Raw genomic sequence first — 18,583 nt, 5'->3', positions numbered from 1 at the left:
AGGGGGATACAGTTCAAGTCTTATATAACTGTGCAGGCTGGATGCGGGGGCAGAGACTTTCCCTAGAAACAAGAAATTTTTATATATATATAGTTATTTTTAGCTTCCTTTTCAAAGGAAGGCCAAATACCTCCGACTTTCCTTTGCTTTCTTATTTTGGTATCACTAAGGGATTTTATTTTTGGAGGTAGGAGCTATTAATAGCTAATATTTATAACTATTTATTCCCTCTTTAGGAGAACACTTCCTCTTCCTTTCAGGGGCATATTCCGGACCGCATCCCTCCCCCCCCCAGGGCGGCCCCACTGCACGTATGGCACCCCCGAATCTGCCACCAGGACACCTGGCTTTGTGGATGGAGGGAAGGGGGTGGGAGGAGGCACATCTCCCAGCCCTGGCCCACGGGTTGGTTTGGGAAGCACTGCAGGCCCTGTGGGCCGGGCACACGGCCGAGGAGCTGAGCAAGGAGCTCCCGCCTGGCATGGGGAGTGTGATGCTGAGCAGAGTGGGATGGGGAGCAGCGTGCCGGGAGCCAGCCCCCCCCTCCCAGCATCACTCCCTGCTGGGAGCCGTGCTGCCTGCCTGGCTCCGAGCCGTTAATCTGCAATAAAAACCAAACCGCTCATTTAAAAGAAAAAAATCACATGCTCTCCAGGAGATAAGACATCAAGGCTTCCTGAGGATGTGCTCGCGGGCCTCGGGGCAGCTGCCCAGAGAGTTATCATCATAAACTCCACGGAGACATCTCTGTTTTCCACTTGCAAAGGTATTTCAGGTTCACAACAACAGCGCTTCGGACAAAAGCTGATCTCCCTTCCAAGGTAAATACGTACAATCCCCATCACGTACAACGCACACGGGCACGGCCCTGCACGGCCCCCGCAGAAGGGATCCACTGTGCCCTCTCCAATCCTCGCCCCACTGAGCACAGGACGAGAGTCCCAGCGCCCGCGGCATGGCACGGCACGGCACGGCTCGGCACGGCACAGCCTGCTGCACACTGGCATCCCCCTCCGATCCTGTAACGATCCCAGAGCACCGTGACTCCAACAAGCGTGCATGGACCGAAGCCCGTTCTGACAATGCACTTGTCTGAATAAAGTATTCACGCACTTAATTAAGATGCAAACAGAGCGTCTGATCTTGTAATGATCTCCACGTGGCTCGGGAACTGCTTGCATACAGCTCCTGCAGGCTTGGATCAGGGCTGCTGGGATCGGAGCTGCATATTAAATATAATATTAAAACTAATTTTTATGAGTAAAGAGTGATTTTTATTTTCGCCCCCCGACAAAGGCAGCTTCAGAAAACAAAGCCACAAATAAGAAAGATGTCGGAGAAAGTGCTGAGGACATGCTTTCTCTTCCCCCTCCCCTCAAAAATTTCCTGTAAAGGAAAAAATAAATGTCTTTTGCCTCACTCACAGAACAATAGGGCCCCACTCTCACTGCCTTTAGTCAGGCAGCTCTTGAATTAGTGTCCTCTTAAGGGACGTGAGGATGTAATTATTGCAGCTGCCCCATACAATCCGTCCTGGGCTATAGCCTTCCCGTTTACCTGTTACCACGTCTGCCTCCTACCGGTGTTCAGGACTCCAGGCGGAGCAGAACACATTTCAAAGCGGTCACACAACGACACAACGAGGCGTGTATGGCAATGCCCATCACCCCATGTCAGGCTGCAAGCAAAAGCAGCACCGGACCCACACCTGCAGCTGCACCAACACCCACTCTGCACTTCAGCCTCCTGAAAAACCCGACCCCATCTTTTCCTTTTTTCGTTTCCCAGGCAAAAACCAAACTGCTTTTCTCTGAGTGGCAGCATGGGGTTCATCCCCCAGGACCGGCCCCACAGGAACCCACAGCCCCACCCTGGCTCTTGAACGAGGGGTTTCATGGTGAGTGCTGTGGGAAAGGGGAGGTGCAGGTGGAGCAGGAGCTGTGCGAGCAGCACCCAGACACGGCAGCTCGAGGATGAGAGCAATGGATGCATTTAGTGCATACAAATGGCTCTGGATCTTCTCCACAACCAAAGTTCTCCCGGTGCACTCAATTAGCAAACTTGTGCAGCGACGGATGTTTATGCACTGTGATTTATGCTTCTAGCCAAACATCAAACACTGTTCTCAGGGAACACTTAAGCCTTCCACATTGGCACTGCCTTACAAACCACTATCAGCGACGAGCTCAGCAGCTCCGAGGCTCTCAGCAAGCAAGCGTGTAGGATAAAACTGAGCTTCCTTTTAGAAGCAAGACTAACTAAGCAATTAAGAACCCGAGATGAGACCGTAAAGGTACCGGTTTTGTGCCAAAGATATTTTCTCTTTAAGATTATGAAGCCATTGCGTGTTCTTGGTTCTTGTTTCCCAAGTTTTGAAGGTGAGGTTGAGAAGAGAGAGGGCTGAAAGGAGCGATTACGCACTGCAGTAATTAGGAAGAGCATTAGTCACCTCTGGGAGCCGGAGAGGTGCTTCTCAGTGCAGGGAAAGGCAGCGAACAGCACTCACCATCAACCTGCTCCTCTCCGTGCTTGAGCACCAGAGCTGCAGTCACTGTCTGCATGGAGACCTGCAGCCAACAGCCGCAGGCCGGAGCAGGGCGGGCTCAGCAAACCTCCACCGTGACCCCACCACGCTCACAGAGCAGCGCCCATCCCCATCAGCACGGTGTGGATGGCTGAAGCACACCAAGCCAGTGCTGCCCCTCTGCGTTAAGGGATGCCTCGTGCCTGAGGGCAGTCATGGGCAGCGGGGTGCTGGCTGTAATAGGGGGCGTCAGTGGCGTTAAGACAGAGGTTGGTTGATTAATAACAACAAGCTAATCCAATTAGGCACCTGCACAGGGGGCTGGGGTGGAAACACTGATGCGGTCATTTACTCTATCACCTGACAGCTGAATCAAATCACGATCATGACGAAGGCGGTCCTACACCTTCAGCATCACCACCAGGGAGAGGGAGTCTGATATCACATCCCGAGCACAATTTACGATTCATTGCTGGAGCTCCGGCCACACCCGGCAGCTGATCTAAAATTTCACACTTTTAATGAACTTCATACTTGAAATATGTGGTCTGTAAAATCTGATTTACACCGCTGTTAAAGTGGCTGGTGTCTGAAAGAAAGTGTATTTTTAAGCGTGTATTTGTGCACAAAGATTTTTTTCCTAAAACCCCCAATCCCAGCCATTAATTTACTCCAAAGCATATAAAACGTTCCCTGCAGCGTCATTTCTAGCGCAGTATTTCTTTCAGCACCTCAGATTTACTCCCTATGTTTCCTCAGGAGCAACTGCATCCAGTTACAGAAAGGAGCGGAGGCGCTCGCAATGTCATTGTAGGTGCTCGGGACAGAAGGTGGACCTGGCAGCTCAGCTCGTGATGGAGTGCAGGTCTGTAATTGGTGCTTACCTGCCAGCGGCGTCGGCCCCGGCCGTACCATTGGTACCTCGCAGTCCCACTTCACTCGAGCCTGTTAGCTTTTTATTGGATGTTAACACCTGATATTTCCTTCAGGCTCTGCTTTTACTGAAGGCTTCGTCACATTACGTTCTTCGGAGGCAGAACGGGAACGGGAGCTGAAAGGGAGCGGAGAGGGAGCGCCCACACATCAGCGCCCGCATCCTCGCGGGGACAGATCCCGGAGGGCGCAGACGCTGCCGAAGGAAATCGCTGCCACTCCGATGTGAAATATGTTTCTTTCTGCTGAAGACTATTTATGGTTGCACCTGCAAAAATTAGTTGCACACCTCAGGAACACGGGCTGGCAGGAGTCAGGCGAGGAGCCGGGTGCCCTGGGGCACACCGCAGCACGGACCACGCGCTTTTCTCCACCTCGTTTCAGACAGGTTTTCTCCCTGCGGGCTCAGCGTTGCAAATAGCAAATTTACTCTACAAATTTGTTTCCTGGATCATTTCTCCTGGTGCGTAGGAAAGATCAGATGTCAAAATGCGATCAGCGGGAGGCCCGAGGCCGCCGGGAGCAGGAGCAGGCAGCTTTGAGTACAGCTTCCTCACACAAACACTTGCCTGATAAATTCTGGGACAAGTTTCAGCCTACAGTGTAAGTGCTGCACGGTTCAGTTATCTGCATCCAGCTGGATGGCAGCGAGGCATTCTGACAAACAAATAAAGGGACACTGCAGACTGGGAAGAGGTGTATCTGGGGGAGGAAAAATAGCTGGGGTCTGATAAGACCTGAGCCAGGTCCTTCAGAAATGCCTTCGTTTTACAGCCCAGCTGTCAGAAGGCCCAAGTTCCTGTGACAAACACTTGTTTGGAGCCGTTCGTTTGCGGCCGTGGCAGCACGGGGTCCCACTCGAAGCTGGTCTTCTCCTCCAGGGTTTGTATGTACCTTGGACACAGGCAAATAGAGACGAGGGGAAGAACAGTGTTAGTTTCCAGCTCACACTTCAGCAGAAAAATTTCTTGCCTGTGTTTAATTTTATTCACCTTTGACCTTACAATCCCTTCTCCATTTGTTGCTGGGCTTGAAGCAATCGCTGCAGGCTAGAATGAAGCCAAGATGGGCTATTAAACATTTAAAGCTATATTAATGAACACCAGGATGTGACTGTTCCAACTGCTTTCAAAAATTAAGTGAAGAAAAGGCTCGTGCGTGCAGCCCGAGTGCTCTGCACTCAGCCCCTGTGCCACCGCAGCCCCGCTCCCTCAGAGGACAGATCCTGCAGAGTGGCACAGAGGGAACATGGCGTGACGAGAGCGACCTGCTCCAGCTCCCAGCAGTGCTGGGCTGCAGGGGGAGCGGGCTGACGTGGGGCTCAGCCCCACAGGAACAGCACAGTGAGGAACTGGGGAGTGCTGGGTCAGCGTAGAGACACTGTCTGACAGAGGTGACACCAGTCCTGTAAAGGGGAGCCCTGCACCCCCTGCCTTTTCTGTGGGCTCAGCACCAGCAGTGCTTCTGTTCAGGGCATCGCTGCTGCTGGGACAGGCAGCGTGCTCCGTCAGCACCGAGCCTCATTTTAAATACCTGCAGCAATCTGCATCGCTTCTTGACAAGTCACACGCTGCTGAAATCCACCGCTGCACAAAGTGAACCAGAAGTGACGTGCCTTAAAAATGTAAGAGCCAGCACAGGACGGATCCGTGTCCAACAGCAGAGAATACAACGCCTACAGCAGAGCCACAGCACAGCTTGCTCGGAGCAGATGTGCAACACATGGGAGAGCGTTCCGTGTTGCAGTGATGAGCGTGGAGATGCCCATCTCACGTGCCCAGCAAGGTGTGTCTGCAGGAGCACCTCGGGCTGGGGAGCACAAGCACTCAGCACCATCCACCTCTCCTTGTGCTCTTAATTTATAGTGCGAGTAATTCGACTTTTGCCCTGGTAAACAAGTTTCTGGATATGGTTAAGCTACTCAGAGTGTACATTAAAATAAAATCTGTTTCACATAAAAGGACAAATGAGAATGACTATTACCCCCATCTTTAATGCGCTAAATTCCTTCGCACAGATTGTTCTTGTTACTACTTCTTTCTGTGAGAGAATCTGAACAGCACACAATATTCCTCCTTACATGCACAGCTCCAGCAAGCCTGGAGAAGGAGGCTTTAAAGTGGGAATGCAATGATTTTAAAGCCCTTTTGTGTAACCCACTCAGTCAGTAACAGTTAGGTCCTACGCCACAAAGGGAGAAAGAACAGGAGGGGAAGGATGTCCTTGTGAAGGCTGTACCCAGCTTCAAGCAAAACTCCGAGATTCAGTGTGTGACAGACAGCCCCCACCCCACACCCAGAGCTGTAGGGCCAGGAGCCACTCTCCTGCAGCCCCACGAGCCACAGCACCCCAGCAGGCACGGGGCTGATGCTGGTTTTGGTACCGACCTCACACGGACCAGGATTCAGTGCTGCTGATCGCTGCTGTGTGCGACAGAACGTGCAGATTCTTCCTTGCACGACAGCTTTTTGCAGCTACAGCAATGCCGTTCCTGCAGTCAATGCTGCTCCCATTTCTCAAGCTCACCGCCTTACATGGGGTGCAAAACATCAGTGCACTCTCCATTTCAAGACGGAGAAATCTGACAAACTGCAAAACCATTGGGTTGTGATTCGTCAAGACTCCATACAACACAACAGGGCTTTGTTTCGCTTTAAAGCCGGCGCTCCCATTCCTACCTTGAAAGCACCCGTGTGGGTACTCTGTGGGAAAAGTGTCTTTCCTAGGAGATGGACTTCAAGGTGGGGAAGAAGTCCGACAATCCAAGCCCAGTTTTGCACTCCACGCTCCACTGTGGGTTCTGGGTACAGCCCAGGTAACCCCCTCTGCCTCCCCTGCTTCCTACCTGCGAGACGGAGCCAGCAGCACTGCCTTGCTGCTGAACAGCCGTCACGGCAATGACACTTACTGCCACGCTAATGCAGCAGAGAGGATGTATGGCTGCCACGACCTGAGCCATCAGAGGGCGGGAGGACAACTGACACGCTTTTCTTCTCTGAGAACGGTGGAAGGCAAAGGCTCTATAGGCTCTTATGCCACACACAGGGCTCTGGGCCACAGGACGACACCCAATTACCAGCCAGCACCTTCTTTTTTTTTTTCCTTTCCTCCCATTAAAAGAAAAAAGACACCAGCATATAATAATGCAACCACAACTTGAAAAATAGGGCCCCTGGCATTCTTTGGTAAAGCTCAGGCTGAAAACTTATCCCAGGATGCGTGATCTTCCAAAAATCTGCCAACCCCTGCAGTGTTCAAACTTCTTGCATGACCACAGCCACATGAAGAATGAAATTAAACCCCATGGAAATCTTTGACATTTCTGCTGTTACGCAATGTTTGGGTGAAAAAAGAAAAGGGAGAAATTCCCCATCCCCTTCCAGAGCGAGCTGAGAAAAACTATTTCTAACTTTTTTAAATTACACATTTCACCATTAAAAGAAACCATCCATAAATTAAAAGAACCACTAACGAGGGCTTATGTAACCCATTTAGGGTGGGAAATTGGTAACACCTGGGAGGGAGGGCTGTCACTGCAGTTTGTGGAGCCTACAACACTCATCCGCACTCACCGTGCAGAAATGGCTGATGAACATTTGCATCGACTCCTGTACACAGCAGCAGGTTCACCCCGAGCAGAGGACAGTGCTGCCACCGTGGCCTACAGAACCCAAAAGGGACACAGAACCCAAAAGGGACACAGAACCCAAAAGGGACACAGAACCCAAAAGGGACACAGAACCCAAAAGGGACTTTTAAATGTAGATTTAATTGCCCGAGGGATGGTTTCTAATGGCTGTTTTAATTAGCTCATCTCTCAAGTCCCAGATTTACTTTATCTGGTTCAGGTGCCTTCCCCTTTGTCTGACAGAGCCCACCCAACATCACACCCGGCAGATATGGATGAAATACAGAAGTTGCATAAAATTTATTTTTCCGCCTTGTTTTACAACATTCCCTTTAAGTTCTTACACATCTGCAACGGACAGCTCCACAGAACAATAAATAATTGGCATTCACGTTTCTCTCGAACCGAGAGTGTATTTACACACTGTTTAACTAGATGACAGGTACAAAACATCAGCATCACAGTAGATATCATTTTGACACCAGAATCCATCTCCCCAGTTAGAAATCAAATCGACATTTAATTTTTAACCAATTTTAACAATTAAAAATGTTCCCCGAAGGCATCTCAGTACACAAATCGAAGGAGGCAGTGGGGATGGACCATATTGGCACGGCTGTAGAACCCAGGACTTCATGCAAATCAAAGAGTTGATTCACTTTGAAACTCTCAGTAATGAAGAACACAAAGGAGCCCAGCTGGCTCACGGCGAAGAGCCCTGCAGGCCTGGCCTGGTCTGCACCACGCAGCGTGGAGCTGAGCCAAGCTGATCAGCACAGTGTGACAGCACGATGCTGAGCTGCATGCAGTGCTGCTCACCTCCCCAGCACACAGTGCTGCCTGTGCAGAGGAAGGGTCTGCGATGCACGCTGTGATGCAGCAGCTCTCTAACAGATAACCCAGAACACGAGCTCTGGGGATGTGGGCATCAAACTCAGCACGGCTCCCTGACCAACTCTGCCCAGCCATAGCAAAATTCCCTTCAGGAAGGCAAGGGAGTTTGTCACAGCATTTAATTGTGACTGTGCAGCAGACCACGGCCAATGCCCTCAGAGCTGCTCTGTTTGATCCACCACAGCTGCAGCTCTCAGCACGGAGAGGACCAGGGATGCCACTCATCGCTCAGCCCTGATAAGGCTGTGCTCAGATTTAAGCTGCTGAATAAAGAACGCCTCATTTCAACTGCAATACAAGCTGAGCAGAACAAGTGTTTGCAAAGATACCTGGGGCAAACTGCAGAGGAAAAGCACGTGAGAGCAAAAAACAAAATAGAGAGGGTTGCAACACAGCTGGAATTACTGCAGCGATGTAAAACAGAGCAGTGTGTGTCACAAAAGCTGCACATAACCCAGCACAGTGGCACAGTGCTTCCCCACGGCAGCCAGGGCAGCAGGAGCACTGCACAGCACTCAGCAGCCCCACAGCTCGTGTGTTATGTGAACTGCTGCAGCACACAGACCGAACAACAGCAGAAGGGAGGGAAGAGAACACGGACTGAACCTACACACAAGATGCTACAGCAGAACAAAGCAATGCTTTGCTTCCAAGAAGCACAAATTACGGTCATACTCAATGAAAACAGATTAAACTTCCAACAGAGAATGCATTTATTCGTGTGCCTGGTAAGCATGAACATACTTATCAAACTCTGCCTTCAAAAAGGTACTTAAATAACTTAAGAGAAATAAACTGCAGACATAAAGTGCTCAGCTTGGAGAACTCAGCAGTCCCTCCTCGCTCCTGCTCTGTGTTAGATGGCAGGTTGGATTTTCTGGTTGCTCTGAGCAATGCAGTGTGTAACCAGAGAGACATTACCCCCTGGGTTTACATCCCTGTGCAAAACAACTGCAGAGGAACACAACCCCCAGCCCAGCACACGGCCACAGACTGCTCCACTGCTAAATCCACTAGTGAAGGTACGGGTCAATAAGTGTCACTGAAATGACAGTGCAAATCCCTTTCTTGGCATAAGATAATATTTGGCAATTATGGTCCACTCAGTGTAAACTCTACTGACTTCAGGAAACTGAACTGTACCACAGACATCTCATCTCAGGTATCTCCAGGCAGCAGCTCGGCACCGCTGTCCCCTCACACAGCACGTGGGGGTGGGATCTCACACAGTGTACCATGATGTATTTCCCAAAGGGCCACACGGACTTGACTTCACGACTGCAAGAAGCTGCCCAAAAACCTCTTGATCCTCGTATTTCAATCTACTTAAATCAAACACTGACGGGGACTGCAGAACATCCACGTCTGCCACTGCTCAGAACTACAGCAGTGAAGGCAACGCAGAGCAGCACTGAGCAGCACCCACACCTCACCCAGCTGCTCCAACCTGGGCTGCACTGACATCACTTCGATCCTTTGAGACAAATCACAGAGCAGGACAGGACACACAGCAGCTTTCCCAGTACAACACGTGTGTCGAAGGAGTGGAAATGCATACTGTCCTTATTTTTTTGGAACAATTTAGAAGAGAAGGAAAGAAAGACAACGTTTTGGAAACACTTTTCTGAATGAAAGGGTTTTCCCCACCTGAAATAATGACAAGGTCACATGGACTTGCTGCTTCCTTTCACCCCAGGCTACAAACATTGTCATTTCTTCTCTGAGCCCTTTGAAACTGGATTCCCTTCTCTTTGATATTCCTTCTCTGTAATCAAGAGCAAGGAAGGCTGCCCAGGTTGTCCAGCCCCAGCAGCAAAAGGTTCCTATAAATGCTGCACCCCTGAGCCAGGGAACTATCCTCACTGTGTTACAACGGGGGCTACACCTCGTTACCAAAGCAAAACTCACTGAATTAAAATGTACACACATACTACTTTGCTCTGCATATAAGCCTAATGCCTTCGTACAGCCCCTGCTCCTGCCTCTGATTCAAGTTGGGTTTTTAGAGTGAAGCACAGGGAAGGTTCTCACCAACTGCCTTCTGTAGGGACTTTGTCATGAACAACATCCACCTGGGCGCACCTTGGCTTCCCTGCAGCTCCTCTGCTCTGCCCTGGCAGGGAGCAGCCTGGGGCAGCAGTGAGGAGCAGCAGCTCCGTGAGCTCTCCCTGCAGTCTCCAAGGACTCAGGACAGTCTGCCACACTGCAGAACAGTACCAAGTCCCTTCTCACATTGTCAACACGTTTCAAGTCTGATCAACTGCAAATTTATTTTCCAAAGGAAATTTGCTTTAGTTTAGGCAATTTTTCTCCCATACAAATAAATATACAGTAAAGCTATTATGTCACCAGCTCCTTTTAACAGGAAGCACAAAAGCTAAACAAAACTCAATTTCTTCATTTTGGATTACGTTTTTCTGTCATTATCAATGGCTGGATACCACCAAACTCACCAGGGTGAGCACTGAGGAAGAATCTCAGACATGCTCAGGTTCTCGAGTGTGTGTGGATTTGAGCCCCACCACAGGAGCAGCATGCCATAAACCAGGAACCATCTGTCAGCACTGCAGTGCTTCACTTACACTAAGGGGTTTCCAAGATGTAAAAAGAAGGTACCTGCTTGAATCCAAAAGATGAATAATAGAGAACTACATAACACATTGCAAGGAACGCCACAGATACTTAAAAAAAGTAAATTAAAAATTGTCAAATATAAATTTTGAGGTCAGTTAGCAGCTTCTGGATGCTTGCATCCACACGTGGGAAACCAATCATCACAGCTGTGTGCGTTTGACCCCAGTTAAGTTGAACAAAAGCAACAAGAAGTGGATGAACTGAAAGTGCCTCCACTCTCCAAAGAACTCCCTTGTACCACTCTGCTCCCACTCACGGTAGCTGTGAAGTCTTTTTCAATAAAGCAGCATGTAATAGAGATTACCACATGATCCTTATGCAAATATCAGACGTATTCGTTACGGTAACAACTACATGATTTTTGTCTCTCAGCCATGTGCAGCATTTGTCTCTGGTGCACAAGGAAAGCAGCCCTAGGATGTGAGCTTTGAGTAGCTTGGAGGAGAAAACCTTCGCCTCAGGTACTTCAGGACGTAGAGGGGAAGACAGCTCACCAGAGTGATGACAGTGACTTTCCACAAGAACGACAAAGTAGCGATGAAGTAAACATCTGTAAAGAGAAAAACACAATCAACAAAAGAGAAAGATGTTCAGGGAAGAGGCACAGGAAGGCAGTGCAGCCTAACAGTGCTTCTCAGCCTCACCGCCCCCCACACACAGAATCTCAAAGCCCTCGTGATCCTGGTGCCTCACTTTTCCACCTCTTTCACACATGCTTGAGCTTTCTGCATGACACATTTCTGTGGGGCTGCAGCAGGGCACGAAACTCATGGCGGGCATCTGCACATATACACCCCATCTGAAGGAGGGCTGTCCATCTCCTGGGAATACTGAGCTCTCTTTAAAAGGGCTACGTGTATGCTGACTCTGCAACTTGGCTGGTAGTCCAAACAAACTCAGTTACAGCATCTCAGAGGCACTACAAAAGGAGCTGCAGTACTGTTCAAGATAGAGCTAGTACACTCATATGTACAAGACACAGACCTAGCCCATGAGGAGATTACCCTCACGGTCCTCCGTGTAAGCAAAGAGCTTTAAGGAAGAAGTAGTGACATCTTGTGGATCCCTGAACAAACCCTGGATCAAAGCCTACAGAGCTGGTATTTGCACTATCGAGGGGATCCAGAAATCTGCAATTCCTCAATGTTTTCCCTCTACCCATGGAGACCTCACGGATCAGCTCCCCTCCAGGCAAATTTAGGAAAAGGAGAATTAAGAAGGGCCTGTGAGGAAGTGGATAAAATTGGGCGACTTTTAGCAGCTCTTCTTCCACTTAAAAGACGAAATTTTTCAAAGCGAGAAAAGATCAAATTCTTAGTCTCAAGTTCAGTTCCCACATAGAAATAAAAGGTCACTGTTCCATATGACTGATGATATGTGGTGAAGCTCTGAAAGCAAGGATGAGATTCACTGAAGAGAACACAGCCTTCAGTGACTATCTTTATCTCCTCTAGCGCTTTGCTATGACAAGGAAACATAAAACATCCTTCAGAAAGTGTTTCTTCTGCTCAGAAGCATCATCACGTAATCACGCTGACTTCATCAACAGCCTTTCAAATCCAACTAATGTTTACTATTCAGGTCACAGAGCAAGTGGATGGAGAAAAGGTATTTAACCTTACCAATAAATTCATGTAAGAAGACCAGAGAAGCTATGTAGCAGGAGAGACTAAGCAGCTCAGCCACTATCATGAGCCAGTGCCACGTCTGGATCGTCAACGCCACCATCAGCAACTCCGTGAGAATCAGGGATGTGAAGGAAATGGCGACGATGTGAACAAACTCAGATTCGAAGAGAAGGAGTGCTCCATACATGATGATGCTGCCTGCAAGAGAGCATTGGGTATTCTATCTGAGCACCAGTCAAAACTCCAAAAACCTACTGCTAAGTCTTGGAGAGGCTGAAACACAGCTGTGTCTTGAGATGGTCATTACATTCCATAGTTTTCATGAACAACAACAGATCTGTTACTATTTAGGAGACAACTGATAAGGAGATGAGGAAAAAAGTTACTGGCCAGATTGTTATCATAATCCATCTTATTCACAGACACGTGGAAACTGGAAATGAACGCACACTTCTTTGGCAGCTGGTAACTTCTCTAATCATGAAAATCTATCCTCTCAGAAAAGCAGTTGGTCACTACTCAGAAACTAAAGGCTATCAAATATTTCTAAGCCCCACTGCATTGCCTCAGTGCCCAATGGACACGGAGTGGATACAAGTCAGCTGAAGTCTAGGAGGCCTCTGTTCCTTGACACTTCTCCTAAAATGGGGACACACAAAAGCACGATTAAGGACGCGTTGTTTCATGCTCTTATCCTGGCTTTAGCTAGGAATGCTCACTACACCCTGCACAGCCACCTGCACAAATAACTCATCTTAACAGCATGAGTAATCCGCACCAACATCCATCACACTAGGCTCATTTCAGAAGGAAAACCTGCAAGTGACTACAGCCTGAGCCACAAAGTTCAAATCCAGCTGTGAACTTTCCAAAATTTAGGGCTGCTCAAGTTCTCAGTCTCATCTCTGCTAGCAACTAGTTCAATTGTTTTCTAGTTATTTTGCACATGAGAAGTGAAGTCACTTTGGCCAAATATCATAACAAGATAGTGGTTTTAGCTCAAGGAGAAATCTTTCCCTCACTTCATCACCCTCTGCCTTCAGCTTTCCACCACTTGTGAGTTTTCTGTACATGCCTTGACCTTGCCATTGCATTTACACAGCAACAGAAGATGCCAGCCCTGTCACCGGGGTCTGCTGTATTACATTTCAGAAGATAATGTTAACAGAGCATTTGTATTCTTGGTTTCACTTCCCACATAGGATGGGAACATCATTTAAATCAGTAAGAACTAGCTGCTTATTCTGGCATGTTTATGCTGACTCTTACTGATAAAGGAGTTTTGGAAAAGGAGAAAATTTGACACAGGATCACGTTGCCATTACAGCTTTACAGCTCAGTATTATGTATGTTTCCTGTGATTCCCTGGTTAGCAGTTAAAGGAAGTGTGTGAATTGGAGGGTACTTGATTAAAAAAAAAGTTTGAAAGAAAAGGCCTTCTTAGACACACACCCCAATTACCACATCCACTTCCAGAAAATGGATGCATTGTTTTTAGGGTGTTTGCTTAACTCTCTTAGCAGCTTAATTAGAGCATATGTGATATGATCAAGTCATTGAGTTCTACTCTAGTCCTTAATTACTGATGGCTATGAAGCAACCAGACCCATGGCTGCTACTAACAGACAGGCTTTGGACAAAATACACAAGGATACAGATTCTGTGTTTTGTATACTGACTCAACAGCAAAACACCCAGGATTGGAAACCTGTTCCAAAACAAGGGAGAAGTCACGAGCTCTTCCTTACAGATGGAGCAGCTATAGCACCAAGAGGAATCACCAAGGATGGTCCTGATGGAAAGAGGCACAATGCTTTGGACTTCTAACATCACACGGCATGTGACAACGCTGATCAGTTGCTGCTAATATTTGAGATCATTTCTTGCTTTGGTAGCACTGCCAACATTTTACGAGACAAATATATATATATTCATTCACCATACTAAGGATGCATTCCTAAATTCACTTAACTTCCCACGATACAAACAGATATTCGTTAGAACCTGTAGAAGTACGAGCAGAAGTTGATTTCTTACCTTGATAGATGCTTATTAGGACCCATATCAAAAATGTTTTGTATGATAATGGTCGTCCCTAAGAGGGGAAAAGAAACAGACAAAGCTGTGTTGGGGTTTTCTACTGTGAATATTCACTTACAGATCAACCCACTAATTAATGACAGAGAATTGGAAGGTGATTCAGAGAGAAAGCAAACCAAACCAGCCAACCCTGAGGTCTCTTGCTATTCTCGTTTCTCATGATGCACAGAGGCCTGGGACCGTGGATGCTCACTGCTTGCACAGTTCAGAATGATCTCTTCCTCACTGCACACACAATTAATTCAGTGCAAAAACGTCTCCTGAGCTTAGTCACTGCACTATGAAATATAAGATGTGTGTATCCACGAATGTGGAGATATTAATATTATACTTCTGTACACACACAAATCACATCGTACTGAAGGCAGATACATTAAAAAAAACCTTCTCCAGCCAACATAGCTATACCAGTACAAAAAACCCCTATGTTTAGACCAGGCCTAAGGATGGTTGGAGAATTAGTGGTTAATGACATCAGAGACAACATACAAGTGAAACCAGATGGAGACTTATTCAGGCTGCTGGAAAAACAGGCTTTGTTTCTAAGAGTATCTGTTTAACAGAAATCCTTGAGGGAAACGATCTGTTGAAGACTCAGTCCATCCTTTCCTTCAGTTAAGAAAGATGTTCCCAGTCCGCATACACTATTCAAAACATTTTCCAGAAAGGAGAAAAAAGGGATCCAAGGACAAGATTTACATTTCTGATATGTCTATGGTAAGTATCAGGCAAATTTTCTCTAAGGAGAAGGACCTCTGTCTTTCATGCTCATGCAACAACAAAACACACAGCAACCAAACTTCAAGGTCCCTTCAGACGACCCTGAATTCCAGGAAGCCGAGTGATAACCTCCTCCCTTCACCAAACAAGCACTCCCACCCACCATCCCCGTTTCTGGCTTCAGGAGAGCACAGATTCCACAGCAATTCCTCCCCCCCTTATTTTGAAAAGAATAAAATCAGTAATGCTATATACTTCGAATTGCCCACAGAATGCAACTGTTATTTCCCATCAGTTTTCAATATGTTGTATTTCTTGTAGCATTCAATAGCAAACCGTACAGAAACCTGGCTGTTTCTGTTAACTAACTTCTCTTTAAAACAATTCTGCTTGAAAATGCACAATATGTTCAATGTTCCATGTCTACTGATACTACGTTTGATGTAAAGCACCCAGAGTTTCTAACCAAAACAGGGTTTTGCCCTAAACCAAAGCACACAAACAGAAGTCTCTCATACCTTAAGAAGATCTTTGTAAAGTTCTGGGTACAACATTGCAACTTCAGACTTAACATCCTTGTCCAGGACCAGGGAAAATACTGGAAACATGGTGTAAATCGTGGAGTACCTGAAACAAAGGCAGAAGGCAGATAGACAACCTGACCTAGATAAACAAACAGAAATGCAGCCCTTCAGAATGGAAGCAGAACTCTCCAAGTGTTAACGTATGCACTATAAAACTTGCAAATGAAGCAAACTGGAGTTTTGCACACAGGAAAAACCTGTAAGATTTGCTTCTTTGAACAGCTTTTGATTAGAAACATTCACAGGCAGATGAATGATTCAAGTACTGCAAAAGGCGTCATGGGTTTATTAATGAAGCCAAGGACAGAGCTGCCCGTGCCCTAAATTCCACTCTACAGAGCACGCTGGGTTCTGTTTGCACCAGGACAGAGTGGGGACGAAGCTGCTGATTTGGGTTGGTTTTTCTTGTTTTAAATCACATACTCAATAGCCTATAAAGTAATAGGACTGCAAGAGCAGCACCAGTGTGTTTTACCGGTATCTCCCAGCTTACTGCATCAACTGAGTCCACCTGCTGAAGATTCTGAGCTGTTCCCCCATCTGGCACTGCTGGGAGCTGCGTGCTGGCTCTCCTTGCTGCACAGACCACACCGACTGCCCCTCTGCTTTTCAGAGGACTGCTGTTACTGCCTGATGTTCTGAAAAGGCTGCTAGGAAAGAGTCTGCACTGTGTTGGTGTCTTTGCTCAGCTCAGAGGAGCAGAGGGAGAGGGGAATGGCTCACACCTTTCCAAAGCAGTGCTGTGAAATATGCAGAACAGAGATGTGCATGCCTTGCGTGTGTATTAACCCAAATCCATCATTAGGCACGTGTTTTCCACACTATTAATAAAATGTGAGCTCTCACCCAATGATGAGAAAGCCTTGGTAGAGAGGGACTGAAGCAAAGTAAAATACTGATGAGAAAACAGCCTAGAAAAAAAGAAAAGAAATAAGCTTTTCAGGCATCAAATACTGCAGTTCATGTAACAGCTTAAAAACATACTCTGTTCAAACTGGAAAGTACTTGGAGTAGGCTCTCCAAATTCCTGAAAGAAAGAAGAATGCAACATCAACCCTTTCTATTCCCACAAACCTTGGATGAAATCTACATTTAATAGCAAAAACTGGAGAGCTGGGCTTGGAAAACACTTTGTAATGCAGTTCCTCGGAAGAGAAGATGAAGAGTTTCCTCCAGAGCCCACTGCTCTGATCAAAGCTGTCCTGGTGCCATAAAGGACAGGTGTGTCACTCCCTGCATGATGCCTTCACAACATGCAAAGAATGAACGCTCACTCATACCATCTACAAACTCCAATGAGCTCAAGATTGATTTTTTGTCAGTTAAGGAAATTATAGCTTTGTTTTCTATTTTTATTATTATATTTTATTTTTTTTTTAAGTTTTGGATGCATTTCTGCTGCAGAAGCAGCTTCACCGTCCTCTTGAGTTTCAATCTCTCCTTTCCACTTATCCCTCTCCAACACACTTACTCTATAAAAGATGGGAGGGAAGAATGAGCCTTCTCACAAAGCTCAAGTACTTTACTAAAACATTCTAGTACTCTTGAGCCTCCATCCCCCTGGAGCTTCACTCAGATCACTGCTGCTAGGAACGGAATGTGGCTCACGAACCCTTACAGCCTTTCAGCTCTCACTGCCAACTGGCAGCTGCCTTCTGGTTACACTGGGGCTCTGCACACATGAGCAATGTGAATTCTGTGACTACTAAATCTGTTCCTCGGGCTCTCCTTCAAGCAGAGCAGAACTGCCTGCCTGCACATTGCTCCCGAGCACTCAGGAAGGTCAGCAGTGCTGCACAGCCCGCACAGCACTGCTCCTCACATCACACCACAGCCTTTGGGAACCTCGCTGAGTGTGAGCCAGGCCCTGTCAGCCTGCTGCTGACCTTTGGTCCCACACATTGAAGTCCTGACCTAAAACACACCTGGAAATTCCTGCACTTACTCAGCAGAGGCCTTAAGAGCACCACCCTCCCTGAGATTTTCAGTGTTTCATAGCATTGCCGCACAACCATGCCATCCTGCAACACAGCAGTGTTTCCTAAGGCAAAGTACTGTTCATCCAGTTTTGGAAAACTTGCTGATGTTTGTCCAGCAATGAAATCCTGTGTGCTTTCACAACGCAGTAACAGCCTCCAACCCATGAAAACTTTCACAAGGAATAGTGGCATTCAAACTGAAAAGCAGAACCTTTGCTTTTTGGCTTTTCTTTTCCACCTCTTCAACGGAAAAGCCCACGCAACACTCCCTCACCTGCATTGTACTGATGCACAAGCTCCTGTGGATCACAAACTGACTGAGAGCTGCAGACCGTTTGTAGCTGTTCCGTCCGTGCACCATGAGTAAGCGACCCAGATGTTTGAACTGAGTGATTGAGAAATCCGCTGCCAGCGATGCTTGTTTGCCTTCCTGCATCCCACAGCAAGCACAAGCACAGTCACATCATTTCAGCATTGGAAACAAAGACATTACTGATACTAAGGTATCACGGCAGAACTTCCACGAGAACATGCAGCACATCAGGTGAGGAGGAGCATTCTCTCAGCGTTTCTGCCCTCCACCACAGCCTTCAAGCACAAATATGAGAAGAATTCCCATTTGAACCCCAGCCTCCAACTCCACGCAGCCCTCGAGATCGTGACTCAAAACACACATGTTAACGTGAGTCTGGTGTTGCACCAGCTCGGTCCTGAGCACACATGCCATCTCAGTGGTTCTCTCCATGCAATCTTTACCACCACCGAATGCAGTGCTTCCACTTGGAACGATGCCACGTGCAGGAAGCAGAGCTCTAATGCGGAGCTTTCTAAAGAAATAAAATCCATTTTAATTGTATCCGTGGAGCGTATGCCACTAAAGTGACCGTAACCCCATAACCAACACGTGGTTAAAAATCCCAAAATTAACACGGTGGTCCCAGGTTAGGGAACCTCCCAGT

General features: G+C 47.4%; 1 protein-coding gene across 1 annotated transcript in view; it reads right to left on the bottom strand.

Annotated features, from left to right (window-relative positions):
• Positions 1 to 9,836: 9,836 nt before the first annotated feature.
• Positions 9,837 to 18,583, bottom strand: part of ATP9A (ATPase phospholipid transporting 9A (putative)) — a 46,576-nt gene continuing 37,829 nt past the window's right edge. The window contains exons 23-28 of the mRNA XM_065754032.1: positions 17,899 to 18,054; positions 16,492 to 16,556; positions 15,580 to 15,688; positions 14,279 to 14,336; positions 12,236 to 12,439; positions 9,837 to 11,163 (exon numbers count right to left, since the gene is read on the bottom strand). Coding sequence (XP_065610104.1) covers positions 11,027 to 11,163; positions 12,236 to 12,439; positions 14,279 to 14,336; positions 15,580 to 15,688; positions 16,492 to 16,556; positions 17,899 to 18,054 — 729 coding nt within the window. The 3' untranslated portion in view covers positions 9,837 to 11,026. The remainder of the gene's footprint in view (positions 11,164 to 12,235; positions 12,440 to 14,278; positions 14,337 to 15,579; positions 15,689 to 16,491; positions 16,557 to 17,898; positions 18,055 to 18,583) is intronic.

Source organism: Cyrtonyx montezumae, unplaced genomic scaffold (genome assembly GCF_038088225.1).
Source record: "Cyrtonyx montezumae isolate F1298 unplaced genomic scaffold, pur_monq_1.0 scaffold_9, whole genome shotgun sequence".
NCBI classification, from domain to species: Eukaryota; Metazoa; Chordata; class Aves; order Galliformes; family Odontophoridae; genus Cyrtonyx; species Cyrtonyx montezumae.
The sequence above is the reverse complement of the archived record's forward strand: the minus strand, read 5'-3'. Positions and strand labels throughout refer to the sequence as shown.